An 18762-nucleotide genomic window follows, 5' to 3' on the forward strand; every position below is an offset into this window, starting at 1 on the left:
CAGTTTTGCGCCCGAAAACCAAAACAAAAAAAAACATGGAATCGAATCTTATTCTTATGTCGCCCCATCCCAAACAAACCCATAGGAACGCAGTGTTGTATGACTAACATTAGTGAGTGTAGAAACGCCGAAAACGATGCATTCGGCCTAATACGGATCGATTTGGATTATTTTGTCATTCCTCCTCCTTCTTTCCCCCAAAACCTAGCCAGATGAGTTTTTTTTTATTTATTTTTTGTATTGTTTAGATGATACGTCATATCGCTATTTCGTTTCGTTTCGTTCTCTGGCCTTTGTCCCGCTCCAACGCGGGGTCGGCTTTGTTATGACGGATTTGGCAGTGTTAATTGCAGAGGGTGGCCAGATGCCGGTTCTGCCGCCATCCCGAACCCCCCAGGACGGAAGTAGTGTACCGCAGCAGTATACGTCTAGTGTAAGTCACGAAATAGTACGAACGTTTTCAAACGTCAGTGAGTCGTGTAATTGAGGCAGAACTTGGGGACCATCCCAGTATTGACCTAACGGGATGTGGATAACATAAGTCATATCGCTATCAAAATTGAAGGTACAGACATGCGTGCTAAGCGTTACGTCGGGTGCTGATCGCTCGCCCTCCGCTTGTTGCAGGTGAAGTGGGCCAAGCAGCAGGTGGTGTTGTCGCGGCCCAAGCGCGACCTGCTGCCGCTGTCGATGCAGCTGAGGCCCGGCCGCAACTACCGCCAGACGGTGCTGCTCAACGACCCACGCTGGCAGCAGATGTGGTACCTGGTGAGTCAGTCACATTGTCTATCATTGCTTCTGGGATTGTTTGCGTGCTGTGCGTCTGAAACGTCTGAGCATGCTGTGAACGCCGGGAAGCTGTCACTTATGCCCACTTCATTTGCCACCCCTGCTCAGCGCTAAGGTATAATGGAAACGCATAGTACCAGTGTCTCGCCGACTTTTCATCCGCTGACAACTCAAATCTTGAAACTTCCTGGCAGATTAAAACTGTGTGCCGGAACAAGACTCGAACTCGCGACCTTTGCATTTCGTGGGCAAGTGCTCATCACTTGGAGACGAGGTACTGGCAGAATTAAAGCTGTGAGGACGGGGCGTGAGTCGTGCTGGGGTAGCTCAGATGATGAGCACTTGCCCGCGAAAGGCAAAGGTCCCGAATTCGAGTCTCGGTCCGGCACACAGTTTTAATCTGCCAGGATGTTTCATATCAGCGCACACTCCGTTGCAGAGTGAAAATCTCCTTCTGGAAACTCAAATATTGTTTCACTTTTACAACAGCGATTATCACTGTGCATAACAAGATATTCATAATAATCATAGGCATTGTCTCGCTAACGAGTATTTTTTTTATCTCCCCAGAGAGCCATGCTCCTTTATAAGATAGAAGAGACCAAGCCTGTAACCGCACCTTTTACTGGAGTGAGTTAACGTCCGCCGGCAGGAGTGGCCGAGCGGTTCTAGGCGCTACAGTCTGGAACCGCGCGACCGCTACAGTTGCTCTGCACATGCCTCGGGCATGGATGTTTGTGATGTCCTTAGGTTAGTTAGGTTTAAGTAGTTCTAAGTTCAAGGGGACTGATGCCCTCAGAAGTTAATTCCCATAGTGCTAAGAACCATTTTTTGAGCCACCGGCTGCTGCGGATTTTTTATCGTGACATTTCCTCCCCTACTTTGCTATTCTACTTGTTCAATCTTAGTCTTCGCCAACGTTGTTCGAAATATTGTGAGCTCTTATAAATATTCAGAAACTACGTTGGACGATCGGAATCAGTCGTTTCCCAAATGATAGCGTCTAGTTATTAAAGTGTGATTTCAGAACGCCCTTGTACAGTTTCAGTTGCCATAGTTGTTTTCGATTCCCATATTTGAGTCCGGAATACATTATTTGTTTTGGCAGACGCCTGCTGGGAATTCGGTTAATATGGCCAGACCCTCGAAATTTCACTTTCAGGACTTACCTGACGTAGTGCTGACGATATTTCTCGAGAAGCTTCATATGCTTTCTGTAGGTTAGCTAGGTGTTAGACCCATAAGTAAGAGTTCGTATAATGGTGTTCTGATAGGCAAGGAGATTGATCACTGCGCTGGAGTTATGGTTTTCAAAGGTCCTGTCAGGGGTACGCCTACAGGCTTTGCTGTCATATCTTATGCAATAGTGTATTTCAGTGTCAGTACCTCATTTAGTCCATAGAAGACTACAAAACAACAAGAAAAGAGCTGAGCATTTCACCACTGAAAGTTATGAATCGGTGTGTGTAATGGTATTTTGCGAAGATATAACATTTGAATTTTCCCAATGGTATCATGAGGCATGACGCACTTATGAGCCGATGCTCATATGTGCCTCATGGAATCCATTCAGAATTGGGTGAAGGGCTTCCTTGAGTTAGCCATAACAACATTATCATTTGCGTTCTGGAGTTTGATGACAGAGGTTCTCATTACCTTCGCTGTAGCTCGGACTACTAAGTTCGAAGAAGCTCGCATTTGTCCTGTATACTGTTTAATCTTCGATGGGAGTTTCCTTCATCGAATTATAGTCAAGTTCCAGTAACTACTGAAATTAAATAAATGCATCAGACGTCCTTGATTAATTCCAATTTGTTTTCGAAGCTCCTCTGGGACTACTAAAATTGCTGAAGTTGGTGACGTTAATGGCGTCATTCAGCAGGCGAAGTATTTGCATACGTTTAGGAGTGGATCTCGTTAAGTCTAGGACCCTCGAAAGAGTTGACGGCTAAGAGAATCGAGAGTTTTGATGGGATCTATGAAAGCACATTCTCGTGGTCTACTGGCAGGGTATCTTCAGCAAGGGGCATTAGGCGGTTGGATAAAATTATGGCACGGATTTTCCCAGGAGCAGAAAGTAGGGACATTCCAGTGCAGTTGTCACAGTCGGCTTTATTCCGCATTTTGAATATAGTAAGTTAGCTGGAATGGTTTCCGTATCCCATATCTTGATTATAAGCAGGTGCATGTGTTGTGAGCTTAGACTCTCCTTTCTTGTAGAGCCCTGCAGGAATCCCATCTATACCAGCTGTTTTGTTGTTCTTCAGCTAACGTATGGTATCTTCGAGTTGCTGAAAGGAAGGAGCATCGTAGAGTTCATACTGAGTGTGTTTTTGAGAAATTGTGTTGAATAATTTTCCTCAAAGTACGTTTGCCTGTTTAGTAGTTTCTGCAAATGCTCCTCACATAGTAGTTGTTGGAGCAACTGTCAAGAGGAACAACTCTCAAGAGGTCTAGTGTCATCTGTGAATCATAAGGAATTTAGGCCTTGGATGGTTGCACTATACTTGGTTGTTGGGGCGCTGGAAAATGCCCGAGTGTTGTTAGTGTCATCTATGTTCTGCGTTTCAAGTGATTATGTTTTGCACCATTCATCCACAGGTCCGAGATATTCTTTGAACGTCAGCTTCGGCTGTTAGGAATTATTGTTTCTTAAGGGGTTGAATTGGTGTCCTTCTGTATGGGAATGCGAGCTTGCCTCTTCCTGTCACTAAGGCTTTTAATTTTAAAGTAGGTTCCATCAAACCAGCATTGATATCTTCTCTAAGTGTAGCTAACTGCCTCTTTAGAGGCTCAGAGATCTACTGAAATCGGCCATTGTTCTTCAGTAGCTTTAGGAAAGGTTTTGTTTGGGGATTTGACGAAGAGAGTTAATACTTAGTTTTGTTTCAACCGTTTTTCCTCGCTTGACTCCTGCCTGTCTAGTTTCGGAGGGAAAAGTAAGGTCATTGCGGATAACCAACCGATGACCAGTCCAAACACTATAAGCACGAGTCAAAACTCCCGCGACCAGTAAATCGCTCTGGTCCAGGAATCTCATGTGCCAATGCTTCACCTTGGGTGTTTCCAGGCTGTTTTGAACTTGTCTTTCTGGAAGAAGTCAGTGTTTATAATGCTAAGGTCATGTTCCAGGCATTGAAATAGAATTTCGTTGACATTGATCTTACTTATTCCCTCTTTCAAAAGTGGTATCGGACCACAACGTAGTCTCCTTACTAACACTACCATTGAGATCCCCCCAAAATAATATTTTATCCTATCGGAGTTTATTTGTTAACAGTGAGTCGAGTATAAAATGAGCCTTCTAATTATTCAGAAGTAGTTCGTCAAGGAGAACATGATCCTTTGTGATGGCAAACGAATCTCCAAGTGTAGCTACGACCAGATGGGTAGCCCATCCATGTTCACTCAAGGCAGCAGCGTCTGTGTTAAATTTTCGCAACTCACGAGCTGGTCGATCTCCGTTATCACCAGCGTACGAATGTTCCAGGTTTAAAAATTTTGCATGTGTTGCAACCTCATGTGTTATATCGTCTGGAGGTCGTGACCCAGTCAAATAATTTCCAGACATTTGCAGCCCCTTCCCCATCCAGCATGGGCAGAGTGGATCCTACACTGAAGAGCCAAAGAAACTTGTACAGTTGCCTAATACCGTGCTTGGACCTCACGAGCACGCAGGAGTGCCGCAACACGACGTAGCATGGACTCAGTTAATGTGTGCAGTAGTGCTGGAGGGAACTGAAACCATGAATCTTGCCGGGCTGTCCATGTCCGTCGGAATGTACAATGGGCATGAATGGATACAGGTGATCAGGCAGGATGCTTACGTACGTGTCACCTGTCAGAGTCGTATCAAGACGTTTCAGGGGATCCCGTATAATTCCCAACTGCACACGCCTCACACCATCACAGAGCCTCCACAAGCTTGAACAGTCCCTTGCTGACGTGCAAGGTCCATGGATTCATGAAGTTGACTCCATACCAGTACATACCGATCCGCTCGGTACAATTTGAAGCGAGACCTTCCGACCAGGTAACATGGTTCCAGTCATCAATAGCCCAATTTCGGTGTTGATAGCTCCGAAAGACCATATTGGTGATGTTTCGTTGAAAGGCTCGCATGCTGACACTTGTTGATGGCTCAGCACTGAAATCAGCAGCAGTTTGAGGTAGTGTTGCAAAAAAATTCAAATGGCTCTGAGCACTATGGGACTTAACATCTGAGATCATCAGTCCCCTAGAACTTAGAACTACTTAAACCTAACTAACCTAAGAACATCACACACATCCATGCCCGAGACAGGATTCGAACCTGCGACCGTAGCAATTGTGCGGTTCCAGACTGAAGCGCCTAGAACCGCTCGGCCACAACGGCCGGCGAAGTGTTGCACTCCTGTCACTTTGAAGGATTCTCTTCAGTCGTCGTTGGTCCCGTTCTTGCAGGATCTTTTTCCGGCCGCACCGATGTCAGAGATTTAATGTTTTAATGGATTCCTGATAATCACGGAATACTCGTGGAATGGTCGTACGGGGAATTCCCCACTTCATCGCTACCTCGGTGATACTTTGTCCCATCGCTCGTGTCCCGAATATAACACGACGTTCGGACCGACTTAAATCTTGATAACTTGTCATTGTAACAGCAGTAACCGATGTAATAACTGTGCCAGATGTCTTATATCGCCGTTGCCGGCTGCAGCGCCGTACCCTGCCTGTTTACATACCTCTGTATTTGAATACGCGTGCCTGTACCAGTATCTTTGGCGCTTCAGTGTAGCTGTACAAACAGCAGGTTGAGATTCATTGCACGAATGGTAAGCAGATATTATCGTCTACGTGGGAAGTACCCCAAAACATTCTGCTGATTGTAGAGTATTGCTGGTGGGTCTTTAAGTATTTCCCATATTGGATTAACGGAAGAGATAAAGAAAATACAACGAATAGCTGCGCCTTTTGTAAAGAGTTCGTTTAGTACACCGGAGAGCGTTACGATGATGCTATGCAAAATAAATTCGTAGACGTGACAAGATAGGCGTTATGGATAAAAGAAAAGTTTACCGGTAACGTTCGTAAACCGCACATTCTAAAAAGAGTGGGGCGACATTCTGACTATGACGACTAAATTAATAAATTAGAGCTTACTGACAATCATTCTTCCATTCACCATTCGACAACAGATCAGTAAATGGAGAAATGATAATGCGAGGGAAAGTATTAGCGCCAAATACTATTTCCTGGTTTCGGGAATGTTTATGTAAATGGAAAATGTCAATAAGGGTCGTGCTGCATGACACACATCTCTCGGCTTAATGAAATGAAATTATTGAAACGTTACGTGTAATTAAATCGTCTACAAAAGTAGAAAATGAAGCTAAATGAAAGGACTAAGGAAGGAAATAAGAGATATTGGAACTGACACAGTTTGTTGGTAGTCTAGAGCCAGAAATTTCAGGTTAAAAATATAAAGAATGCACACTACACAGTCCGGGTTGGAGTATTACAGAAGGGGAATTTTTACAGAATATCGCTGTTTGTTCAAAAGACGGCGCTCTCCTGCTGTTCCCGCCCATTCGCTCGCGGCGCCGGCTGTTCGGATGACTGGCAACAGCTGGCGCTGCCATCGCGTCGCTTCGCGTCGTGTCGGCTGCTTTTTGTCAGGTTAACTGGAAGCGCAACTGCTCCAGCCGAAAGCTGCTGCGGCCGCCGCTGCGGCGAATGTCAAATGTCGCCCGCATTTTGCGAAAACGCGGGGATGAGTGGCGGCGCCCTTGTTATGCAAAGAGAAGCGAGCAAGTAAGCCAGCACACGCGAATTCACTTGAATGGTACGACCCTGCACTTACAAGGGGGCCGCGCTTCCTCGTCATCACCGACTGCGTCCAGACTTTTAGTAAATGCAGCGCTTGTCCAGAAATAAAAGTCGTGCAAATGGAAGTTCCAGATGCACTTTCGCGCAGGTCGGGCGCGGCACGAGCCAATTAATTACGTTAGCACGGCTTTCAGGCACGGGTGGCGCAACGGAAGGATGACAGAACGGTATTCGTAGCGTCGTAAGTGGAATAGCTAGGTGGAAATGTTTTATTTTCAAATTTTACGTTCCTTACACTGTAAATAATCTAAATAATGCTTAACACATTGTACGTATTAATATTTTCATGAACGACATGAAAAGGGAAGGCATGGGAAAATTTGGGTTTACAAACATGTTTCCAGGAAATCATTGTAGGGCGTGCATGCGAAATTCATATGTGAAATTACATGCACTATTTTACAATTTATGATTTGCACGCGTCGGGGTGATATTCCATCGTAAAAACGGGGGAAGTAGTAATTTTCTCGACATCTTGCACACGTTATAAACGGTGCTTTTTTACAATTAGACAGTTGTTCTAAAGATTCTAAAGAGAGACAAAATTGGTTTACATTAGTTTCTCTCACGTTGCACGGTTTGGCAGCAATTTGCGCGTAATGCATCATTTCGCCAAATATTGGACAGGATGTCTGGTGATGTACAATGGAATCAGTTATGATGCGATCTTTGCAGGGTTTAATTTCTTGTCATCTGTCGATGAGATAAGAGGAGTTTTGAAGCAACTTGATGAAACACTTTAAGTAATCTGAAAAATAGACATCGTAGTAGCAGAGTGGATTTGTTGCGAATCAGATAAATACTGCACTATGGCAATCATTTTTTTATCTTGCAAAACTTCAATGTACAATTACGGATTTGTTTTCTCTTCTTCCGAGTTAGTTAACAGAAGAAATTTGTTGTCCTGCATATAGGGTTTCATCACATCAGTAAAATTTTTTTATATAAGGTTGTTGTGTCTCAGAGTTTGTTAAGTAATGGCGACATACCTATATGTTGCCATGTACTTTTGGATCTTCTGTCCAGGAGGGTCAGTATTTTCTTGTAGGCACACGTGGACTGTTGGTAACAATTTTCCAAGGGGGCTATAGCAGGTTGGGCTGTACATGAGTTGGTTACTTTGTTCGTATTCTGTCGTTTCGCGAGAACCAGTTTTGCACTGGATGGTCCAGAGTTCCGTTAGAAGCCGATTGGTACTGACAACCTGGAAACACAACACAGAGATGTAAATATTTCACTGTATTTCACGATAGAATAAAAATAATTTCGATGAAGTTCTCGACCTACCTGTTCGATCGAACGCTGCAGGTGCAACTCCTTCTTGGAAAGTTATTTACGGACTCCCTATAGGCGTTGTAATTAGAATATTTTCCCGGAAGTTGATCTGCAATCTCATACTTTCCTTTGCCTTTCCATGTCTTCTATGAAAATATTTTGAAAAGTACAACATATTGAATATTTTTTTTGGTATATTAGCAGTGTAACGCCTGCAGGGGTGGCCGAGCGGTTCTAGACGCTACAGCCTGTAATTTCAGTGTCTCGCATTTTATATTGTTTGTCTGTAGTGCGTGGAGAATTCTTCAGTAATAATCTTGCTGAATTTGTAAGTTCCTGCCGGCTGGTGTGGCCGAGCGATTCTATGCAGTACGGTCTGGAACCGCGCGACCGGTACGGTCGCAGGTTCGAATCCTACCTCGGGCATGGATGTGTGTGATATCCTTAGTTTAGTTAGGTATAGGTAGTTCTAAGTTCTAGGGGACTGATGACCTCAGAAGTTAAGTCCCACCATAGTGCTCAGAGCCATTTGAACCATTTTGGAAGTTCATGTCGTAAGGCTTTTTCCCCATGATTACGAGATAAATATGGTGTCTGACTCTGACGGCCGCATGGCATCAAATTTTCTTTTTCCCTTTTCCACGCAGACGTATTCAAGCATCGTTGTGCCTTCATCAGTGGGAGCTGTTATAGACACACTGTTATGCTACAAGACTTGATTACATTCCCATTTTACTATGGAACTTCAAAAACGAAGTTAAATGTTGCTCTCGCAGAAAAAGTAGCTTTTATTGAATGTTGCACCACACGTCAAAGTGTCACACACTATTTTTTAGCGTAGTCACCAAGTCTCTGCAAAGACGGTCGGAAAGTTATACGAGTACTTCAGATTGTCGAGTACAGAAATGCACTCCTTGGTCACAGTTTCGTGAATGTCGCTATAATTGGAAAATCTCTTCCCCATCTACATGTTCTTTCATCTTGCCAAAAATAGGGTAATCGCAAGGAGACACATCTGGGCTGTATGGCGGATGCTTCAAAACTAAGGGGTTGCGGTTGGGTTGTTTGGGGAAGGAGACCAGACAGCAAGGTAATCGGTCTCATCGGATTAGGGAAGGACGGGGAAGGAAGTCGGCCGTGCCCTTTCAAAGGAACCATCCCGGAATTTGCCTGGAGGGATTTAGGGAAATCACGGAAAACCTAAACCAGGTTGGCCGGCCGCGGGATTGCAAAACTAAGGCTACTGATGAAACATCGATATATAGATACTTTTTCCGAAACACAAAAAATGGTTCAAGTGGCTTTAAGCACTATGGGACTTAACATCTGAGGGCATTAGTCCCCTAGACTTAAAACAAACCTAACTATCCCAAGACATCACACACATCCATGCCCGAGGCAGGATTGGAACCTGCGATCGTAGCAGCAGCGCGGTTACGGACTGAAGGGCCTGGAACCGCTCGGCCACAGCGGCGAGCTTCCGAAACATATCAGTGTGTATAGGCTATAGTTTTACCCCCGATATATAATATCAAAATGGGAATATCGAATGCCGATACTTTAAATTTTTTTTTTTTTCACAATATTCGGTAAATATTCGAAGCTGTTCTTTTGGAACGGTAGTAGAAAATAATTTTACTTTCACTGTATGAAGAAGTCTTACTATTTTCTGAGCTTTAATCACATACTGCCTTCTCTTTGACTGCATTGGGGCATGATAGTGTGAACGGAATAACGAAATTTCCGATTTGAAGAAACAGCACAACAGCTGGGTTAAAAAACAGATTAAACGCAACTAATGTGCTATTTCTTCACATCGGGCATTCTTTTTTCAAAAACGGTTGCTGAAAATAATGAACGCAAATCTAAAGACAGGATTGGTCTTTGCTATGGACCGAGACGTGTCACGGAAAATGCTGACGTAGTAGGCGCTCGGCGCTACCAACAGAAAGTGCAACTTTTAGCTTCACCGCGCAATTTTGGCACTACAGCTATTAGGTCGCTGGCGTTGGCAGAAATGGAAAAACAAGGACGTGGACACGAAGTGTTCCTGTGAAATCCGACGTGTGGCTTAATCAAATGACGGACCCGTTGGACACATTATATTGTGCCACTTACATGCATGAATCAATAGTAGCAAAGTGGCTTTCACCAAGCGTGAACATGCATTGTTACCTTTCAATTCTTGCTGTAAGGAGGATAGGCAGGCTGTTAGTTTGTTGATGTACAGAATACATAATAATAAATAAATAAATACTTAAATACATAGCTTTAAAAAAGGCGATATATATACAGTGAGCAGCCGATAATTTTGATGGCCGGAACGTCGACATTTTTCCGTCTGTATATCGATATATCGAGAGCCATGATGACATTTTTTAAATATCAATGTATCAGATTCCCAATATTTTTAAAAATATCAATTCAAACCTTCTATCGTAAATGCTAAAATAAAGCGGTGCGCCGTGTAGAGAGAGTGTTGCGTTGTCGTGCAGGAGAACAATGCCTCTGCTGAATTTTCGACACACGTCGCGTTCTTCACGGTGTCATACTCCGGTGGCAGTGTTACACGGTACGAATCAGCGTTAATTGTTGTGGGCTTCCCTATAATCAGTGTGTACACAAATCGTTCGCAGTCGAGGGAAACGGCGGATTTGACTTTCCCTGCTGATGACACAACTTTGCATTTCTCTCGCGGAAGCGGGGAGGTTTGTCCCTGTTCCATAGAGGCTCCTTTGTTGCAGGTGTAAAATCCTGGCCTTTGTCTCATCGCCGGCCTCAGTGGCTCTTGTTTACAGTTTACAAGTCCGGTATTTCTGTGCTTTCTTACCTGTTTAGAACCCAATTCATTTGTGACGTCCCGTCACAACAGAAAAGATAAGAATTTTGTTGTTGGCTAGTTGCAGATCGCCGAGTAATCCCATACTGTCTACTGATGAAGTAACTTTCACCCTTAACGTTATCAGTGACACTCGTAACTCACGTCGACGTCCCGATGAAAACAGAGATACCTTTGTGGAGATACATTCTCAGAACACATCTCTGTAAATGTGTGGTGTAATGTGACAGACAATCAGCTGATTGGGCCTGTTGTGTTACCTCATCTTCTTATATAACCCATTATCTAGGCTTCGTTGAAAATTGGCTTCTAGCATTATGGCCGCGTGGGATTAGCCGAGCGGTCTAGGGCGCTGCAGTCATGGACTGTGCGGCTGGTCCCGGCGGGGGTTCGAGTCCTCCCTCGGGCATGGGTGTGTGTGTTTGTCATTAGGGTAATTTAGGTTAAGTAGTGTGTAAGCTTAGGGACTGATGACCTTAGCAGTTAAGTCCCATAAGATTTCACACACATTTGAACATTTTTTTTCTAGCATTATGGGAAGAGGTTCCTTTGGTTATGGGGATGGACGTGTCCTTCCAGTATAACGGGCCCCCGTACTTTACATTCCTCAGCTGACGCCTGCATTGAACTTAACATTCCCTGGAAGATAGATCGCCTCAAATCTTCTTTTTCCTCGGTCACCAGCACCTTTACACTTTTAAATTTTAACCGGTGGGGTTGGTGTAAGGCGAAGTGTGAAACGAAAACATAAATATGACAGACGAATTGAATCGCTTATTACTAAAAGCAGATAAATCCTCAAAACGTGGAATTACAGATTTTGTTAGTTTTGAGTTTTCTTGAGCCATAGATAGATCGCTTGGAGTTAAGGTGAGAGACAGCCATTGCCTTGCTGCTTGTAGAGAGTGGATTTAGATCTGTAATTCTTTCTAATAGGGCCTAATTCCACTAGTCATCACGTTGGTAGACCTGGAATCATGCTGAACCAATCCGGGATTTTTGTTGAAATCTTTGATAAACTATTCAACTTACAATATTAAGATGGGCAGCTCAGAGTTTAAAGTTCCAAATAATTGTGGAAAAACGATAAAACTGAAGATAGATCGTGCTTGATTCCTTTTTAGTATGCTATGGGTCTTTACTTTTGAGATAACATAGCATGACAGCAGATGGAGTTACGCTTTACTGTTGCCGTGAGGGCCACTGTAAGAAAGGACCTAATGAAGTTTGCGGCTTTCTAAGCCATTTCATTCAGTACTTGGTCCCTATAAGAGAACACCTGTTGAACAATACATAAAGTAGCCAATGTCTGCTATCACATGGTAATAGTGTTATTGTTCTTAACAGACGTTGACAGTTTCGATAAAATCTGTTGCTATTTTCCCGTTTGAGCGCACTCTTTTATATCATCTGATCGCGACGTACGTGTCATGAAAGAGACTTTACGAAAGTGCGACTGACTACTTATTCCAGGACAGCATATGTCGTTTGTCACAGATTTCAGCCGCCTTGGTCGCTTTAACAATCGAAATAGTGAATTTTAAAACACGATAGATCCTTTTATACAAAAAGGTCGACATCTCAGCTGAAACTATGGGAAGAGGCACTAGAAAATAGGACAAAGTATCATTTCCTACCCGTTAGTCTGTTTGCTATTTCTACAGTTCAGAAAAGAAAAAGGCAAGTAGATATTACGCTCTATATCGAAGGTCTCGAAGTTTTTACCTTTACATTAGTAAAAGTCAGGACATATTTTCCCATCAAGAATATTGTGCTTCGTGAAACAGAGGCATATGGTGGGGAAGTTCCCTTAAACAAGAAGAAGGAACATGATGTTGAGAAACTACTGAAGTATATTACAAATGGATACTATAAAGTTTCTGTAATAATCTGAAGACGTAGCCTACAGTAGAATCGGATGAAGGTGACTGAAAACTGATTAGAAATAGTCATGTCTGTAACGTGTTTCGTCTTCATTTATGTATGAACTTCATATACTTTGTTAACAAGCAGCTATCATCATTTGTAACATATTTTGTATTGACTTTTTATGAAATTAGGGTAGTTTTGTGAGGACTTAGAATTATAAATATGATATTAAATATGTTCAGTGGTTTGGATTAAAAACATTTAGTAACGATAACTTACTTGGTGATAATGTAAATGTACTCCAAATATTACATTTATTGCACTTAAAATATTTTCATTAACAAAAAATAAGCTTTTGCTTTGCTATTTTTTTTAAATAACTGCTTAAAATATATTTACTTCCTCCTCCAGTGCTATATGGGGATATCTCCATGTGAAAAAAGTCACCATGGCAGCTAGAAATATTTTTCAACGTGTTATTATCCTTACAAATTCCAGAAATTCGGTTGTTTCACACGGCAGAATGAAGCTTGCCATTAAATATTTAAGACAGACTGTGGAATATTTTTCCTTCAACATGAATAATTTTTCAATTGTGAGTTGTCCCCTTTTAAAAATAAGCGATTCAGTTGATTGTTGGGTTTTGAATAGAGATGCCTTTATAAAGCAAAAAACATCACAAAGACGACCTTAGAACGAAAGATGGGAAATACATAGAGGTCAGGAGTTTACTTTATCAAAATCAACTTTGAAGTTACACATTTGCCTTTGCTTTAACAGGTTCCGAGAGCATTTGTTTGGGTTACATTCGAACAACTGTATCTTCGCAACTAATAAAAATTAAACACATATCATATGGAATATTTTCTCCGAATTACTTTCTACTACGAACTCCTATAATAAAGGTATTTTTAAGTATCTCTTGAGTTTCGAAAGGTGACTGCATAAAAACCTGAAAACGTAGAGCAAAATGACAAATGTCGGCGGATAGGACATATCTCCAAGTTGCGATTCATAATACACGCTATTGTGTAGTTGTAGGGAGGTGCGGCTGGCCGTTGTGGCCGTGTGCTTCTAGGCGCTTCAGTCTGGAACCGCGTGACCGCTACGGTCGCAGGTTCGAATCCTGCCTCGGACATGGATTTGTGTGATGTCCTTAGGTTAGTTAGGTTTAAGTAGTTCTAAGTTCTAGTGGACTGATGACCACAGATGTTAAGTCCCATAGTGCTCAGAGCCATTTGAACCAATTTAGCGAGGTGAAGGCGCGTCAGAACGTGCAGGCAAATCACACGCAGCGTATTTTTGCATTTCGTTAGTTGGCACCCTTGACAGTGGATTTTACGAATCCCACACACGTATTGGCTTTTACAGTGAAGAAAAGGGTATCCATATTGCACCCAGGCAATATGAGTAAAAAACTTAAAGAGACGCTCTACTGCCTGACGTATATCTATTTTCTGTGTTCCATGTAGTGTTTTCCTAGTCATCTTCTGGAACCCTGAAGGTTCTTATTAATAAGTGATTGAGATGCAGGGTGTAACCTGTATAAGTGCAGATATTTCTTTCGGTGGCAGAGAATTGTGTACTGAACAACATTACATCAGTACTTATGTTATCTGCAGACTAATAATTATAGCCATTGCAAGACGTATATTTTTAGATTGGTTAGTACCTCCAAGTATGTGCGGCTAGAGCAAGCCGTTAATGGTTATTTTTCCTGAGCAACAGTTCAGGTTTGAAGTGTGGACACGTGGACACAAAACGAATAGTCTAAACTGACAGGCGTAACCCACTTACTGATGCAGTTCCGTCCATGCAGAAAACATCAGGTCGTAAAGTTTGTGACATGTTTGTGGATAGGCTATTCGACGCGGAGAAAAAACAACTAACACACTGATGAGTTCACATATTAAGCTACCACGTATAAACAATCTGCACGTATATGTGTTACACACAGTATATGTTTAACATTGCTCCTGAAACAACCTGTACAGCCATTTTGTATAACTGGCAGGCTAAATGTGTAGGATTAGATATGATACAGTATCACTCACTAGACGAAATGAATACACTAGTGGTCATTGAAATTACTACACCACAGAAGATGACGTGCTACAGATGCGAAATTTAACCGACAGGAAGAAGATGCTGTAATATGCAAATGATTAGCTATTCAGAGCATTGACACTAGGTTGGCGTCAGTGGCGACACCTACAACGTGCTGACATGAGGAAAGTTTCCAACCGATTTCCCGTACACAAACAGCAGTTGACCGGCGTTGCCTGGTGAAACGATACTGTGATACCTCGTGTAAGGAGGAGATATGCGTACCATCACGTTTTCGACTTTGGTAAAGGTCGGATTGTAGCCTATAGCGATTGCGGTTTATTGTATGGCGACATTGCTGCTCGCGTTGGTCGAGATCCAATGACTGTTAGCAGAATATGGAACCGGTGGGTTCAGGAGGGTAATACGGATCGCCGTACAGGATTCCAACGGCCTCGTATCACTAGCAGTCGAGATGACTGGCATCATATCCGCATAGCTGTAACGGATCTTGCAGCTACGTCTTGATCCCTGAGTCAACAGATGGGGACGTTTGCATGACAACAACCATCTGCACGAACAGTTCGACGACGTTTGCAGCAGCAGGGACTATCAACTTGGAGACCATGGCTGCGGTTACCTTTGACGCTGCATCAAAGACAGGAGCACCTGCGATGGTGTTCTCAACGACGATCCTGGGTGCACGAATGGCAAAACGTCATTTTTTAGGATAAATCCAGGTTTTGTTTACAGCATCATGATGGTCGATCCGTGTTTGGCGACATCGCGGTGAACGCATAATGGAAGCGTTTATTCGTCATCGCCATACTGGCATATGACCCTGCGTGATGGTATGGGGTGCCATTGGTTACACGTCTCAGTCACCACTTGTTCGCATTGACGGAATTTTGAACAGTGGACGTTACATTTCAGATGTGTTACGACCCGTGGCTGTACCTTCATTCGATCCCTGCGAAACCCTACATTTCAGTAGGATAATGCACGACCGCATGTTGCAGGTCCTGTACGGGCCTTTCTGGACACAGAAAATTTTCGACTGCTGCCCTGGCCAGCACATTCTTCAGATCTCTCACCAATTGAAAACGTCTGGTCAGTGGTGGCCGAGCACCTGGCTCGTCACAATACGCCAGTCACTACTCTTGATGAACTGTGGTATCGTGTTGAAGCTGCATGGGCAGCTGTACCTGTACACGCCATCCAACCTCTGTTTGACTCAATGCCTAGCCGTATCAAGGCCGTTATTACGGCCAGAGGTGGTTGTTCTGGGTACTGATTTCTCAAGATCTATGCACCCAAATTGCGTGAAAATGTAACCTCATGTCAGTTCTAGTATAATATATTTGTCCAATGAGTACCTGTTTATCATCGGCATTTTTTCTTGGTGTAGCAATTTTAATGGCCAGTAGTGGACTTGTGTATGTGTGAACCGTGTGCTTTCAGTCCGACTGAGGTGTGCCGTGCTGCGTCTTGCGTTGTTGCAGAACCGCGGCCACGGGCTCGACATGAACGTGCAGGGCGCCTGGCTGGAGGGCATCACGGGCCGCGGCGTCGTCGTCACCATCCTGGACGACGGCCTGGAGACGGAGCACCCCGACCTCGTGCGCAACTACGTGAGTGCCGCCCCACACTGCTGGCTCTGGCTCTGCGGCTCTCACATCTGGGGGTGGCTGCTGCGTCGTCCATACCCAGGCAGCGGTGCTGCGTGTGGCCGTTTACACGTCCCTTTTAGCGGCAAAACGAGTCCATTGTGTTGCACATGTTGTTTGAACTCGTTGCCCCCACCTTGCCGTTGCACGTTGTTCGGAACCGAAACCGAGCGAGGATGTCCTCTTCTTGGTTTCCCGAGATTACCGTAAATCTCTGTGCCAGCATGGTTCCTGTGGAAAGACACGGTTTGTTACCTTTTCATCCCCGAAACATTCTGAGCGTGTCCTCCGTCTCTAGTGACATCGATCTCGATGGGACTTTAAACCTGAATCTTTCTTCCTTCCTTCCTACGGGGCACGCTTAGGGACTCAGTTGTTCTCTGCCGTCTCCGAATTGGACATACGCGGTTGACCCACAGCTATCTCCTTCGCCCTGAGAACCCGCCCAAGTGTCGCTGTGATGCACGGTTGACAGTGGTCCATCTTCTGATGGACTGCCGCCTTTTAGCCCCCTTGAGGTAGTCCTTTAATTTACCAGCTGCACTTCCTTTAATTCTAAGTGGCGATGCGCCTATAGCTGACTCAGTTTTACGTTTTATACGTGCAGCTGGGTTTTATCACTCGCTCTAGTGTGGGTGCTCTCGCATGATTTCTCAGGCTACACCCACCCCAGCGACTTTTAATTGTGACGTGGATACCAAAATAGTGTCTTTTATGGTAACAAGTTGTGTTGGTACCTCTATCAACGCTTTCCAGCTGTAGATTCTTCATTTTTAGTTGAGAGGTTGACCTTTTACCTGATCCATCAACCACTGTATTCTGTTTTACTCTAGTCAACTATTTGCTCTGCTACTTTTAAGTGTCCTCTATTTTGTGTTACTGCGGTGTTCATTTTAGCTCTGTACCCCTTGGTGTTCCTCCCTCTGGGTGCAGAGGTTAAGCTTTTACTGTATAGGCCTTTTACAAATGTGTATGTTTGGAACTGGGGACTGATGACCTCGATGTTCAGCCCCCATCAAACCCCAAAACAAACCGACCTTCGTACGGAAAAGAAGGCAAGTGTAGAGGATGATTCAGCGGCCGCTACCGATATAGTTTTATGCAACCCCCAATGCTATATCTCGTCTTCAGAACCACGCCCGAGAATTTCACATTCCCCCACTCGCTAAATGCGAACTATTAGTCCTACAGGAAAAACGAGTAGGACCTACAAAAGTGACCGTCAGACGCACCCCCGCTCCCATACTCAGCCTCCGCCGGTCAGTATTTCCAGTACGTTGTTCATGACACTCCCTCCTGCCACTGTGCAAAAAATTGCGAGTGCGTGATTTATTTCCCACTAATTTCTGGTCCTCACTGACTGGCCTTACTAAGCCACCGACTTAGTCGATCACTCACAAATTGCAAAACTGGCATTTCGGTGAATATTACCTAACAACTTTCTGAATTTTGAGAGCATAAAATAAATAATTACGTCGTTGTATTTGTCAGGCCTTCTGACTACAAAACTGCTGCGTTTGTAAAGACAAAGTCTGGACCGAATTTTGAACGTAATTAGTTTACAAACTAATTATATAATTTTATAGATGCCTTTTTCTTTCATTCCCCTTACGCTCACGTGCACGCTTAAATTAATTGTGTTAACGAAATAGCCGACTATGCTGGTGGCGTAATAGCATAATTAATAGAGACCAAAAAATGTCGAACATTGGGAATAGTTCCTGTAGTCGGAAATTTTTGTGCAGTGGCGGGTCGGAGTGCCACTAACAGCATACTAGAAATCTTGACTGCTGAGGTATAAGTATGGGGGTCGAGGTGTGTTTGAAAGCCATTTTTGTACGTTTGTCTTGAGTAACCCGAAACCGTGCCCTCCATCGAAAACGCGTCGCAGTACAAAACTTAAGCATGTTAAATTTCCCTCAAAAAGGCCCTGTGCAATTTTTTTCCGGAGGACTAATAATTTGTTGGTAGCGGGAGAGAAAATATGAAAATCGCACAAGTGATTTTTGAAGGCAAAATGTACCATAGCGAGTTGCGGTTGACGCATCCTGTATGTCCGAGTTGCGGTTGACGCATCCTGTATGTCCGTGCGTGACAGCGAACCCGTTGTTGCAGGACCTCTGACGATACAAGCCGAACTAATTAACCGCAGGTGTGGTTTGGAGATGTCTGCAGCTGTGCACTTCACAGTTCTCACAAACTGATGTAGAGGGAAAAAAGAAAGGGGGAATGTGGTCACTTGCTGCAAATAACAGCTGAGTACTTAGTTGAGTAGTCACAACAAGATCAAACGTGATAAATCATTAATCGAAGTATTCTCTACATTAAAAGAGTGTGGATCGGCAAGCACTGGAATCCTTAATGTCTGTTGCATAAGATCAACAAGACTGCGATTTTCTTTTGTCTTCG

General features: G+C 43.7%; 1 protein-coding gene across 1 annotated transcript in view; it reads left to right on the forward strand.

Annotated features, from left to right (window-relative positions):
• Positions 1–18762, forward strand: part of LOC124622799 (furin-like protease 1) — a 342484-nt gene that overhangs the window by 230907 nt on the left and 92815 nt on the right. Inside the window, exons 3-4 of the mRNA XM_047148591.1 lie at positions 628–768; positions 16189–16317. Coding sequence (XP_047004547.1) covers positions 628–768; positions 16189–16317 — 270 coding nt within the window. The remainder of the gene's footprint in view (positions 1–627; positions 769–16188; positions 16318–18762) is intronic.

Source organism: Schistocerca americana, chromosome 7, assembly GCF_021461395.2.
Source record: "Schistocerca americana isolate TAMUIC-IGC-003095 chromosome 7, iqSchAmer2.1, whole genome shotgun sequence".
NCBI classification, from domain to species: Eukaryota; Metazoa; Arthropoda; class Insecta; order Orthoptera; family Acrididae; genus Schistocerca; species Schistocerca americana.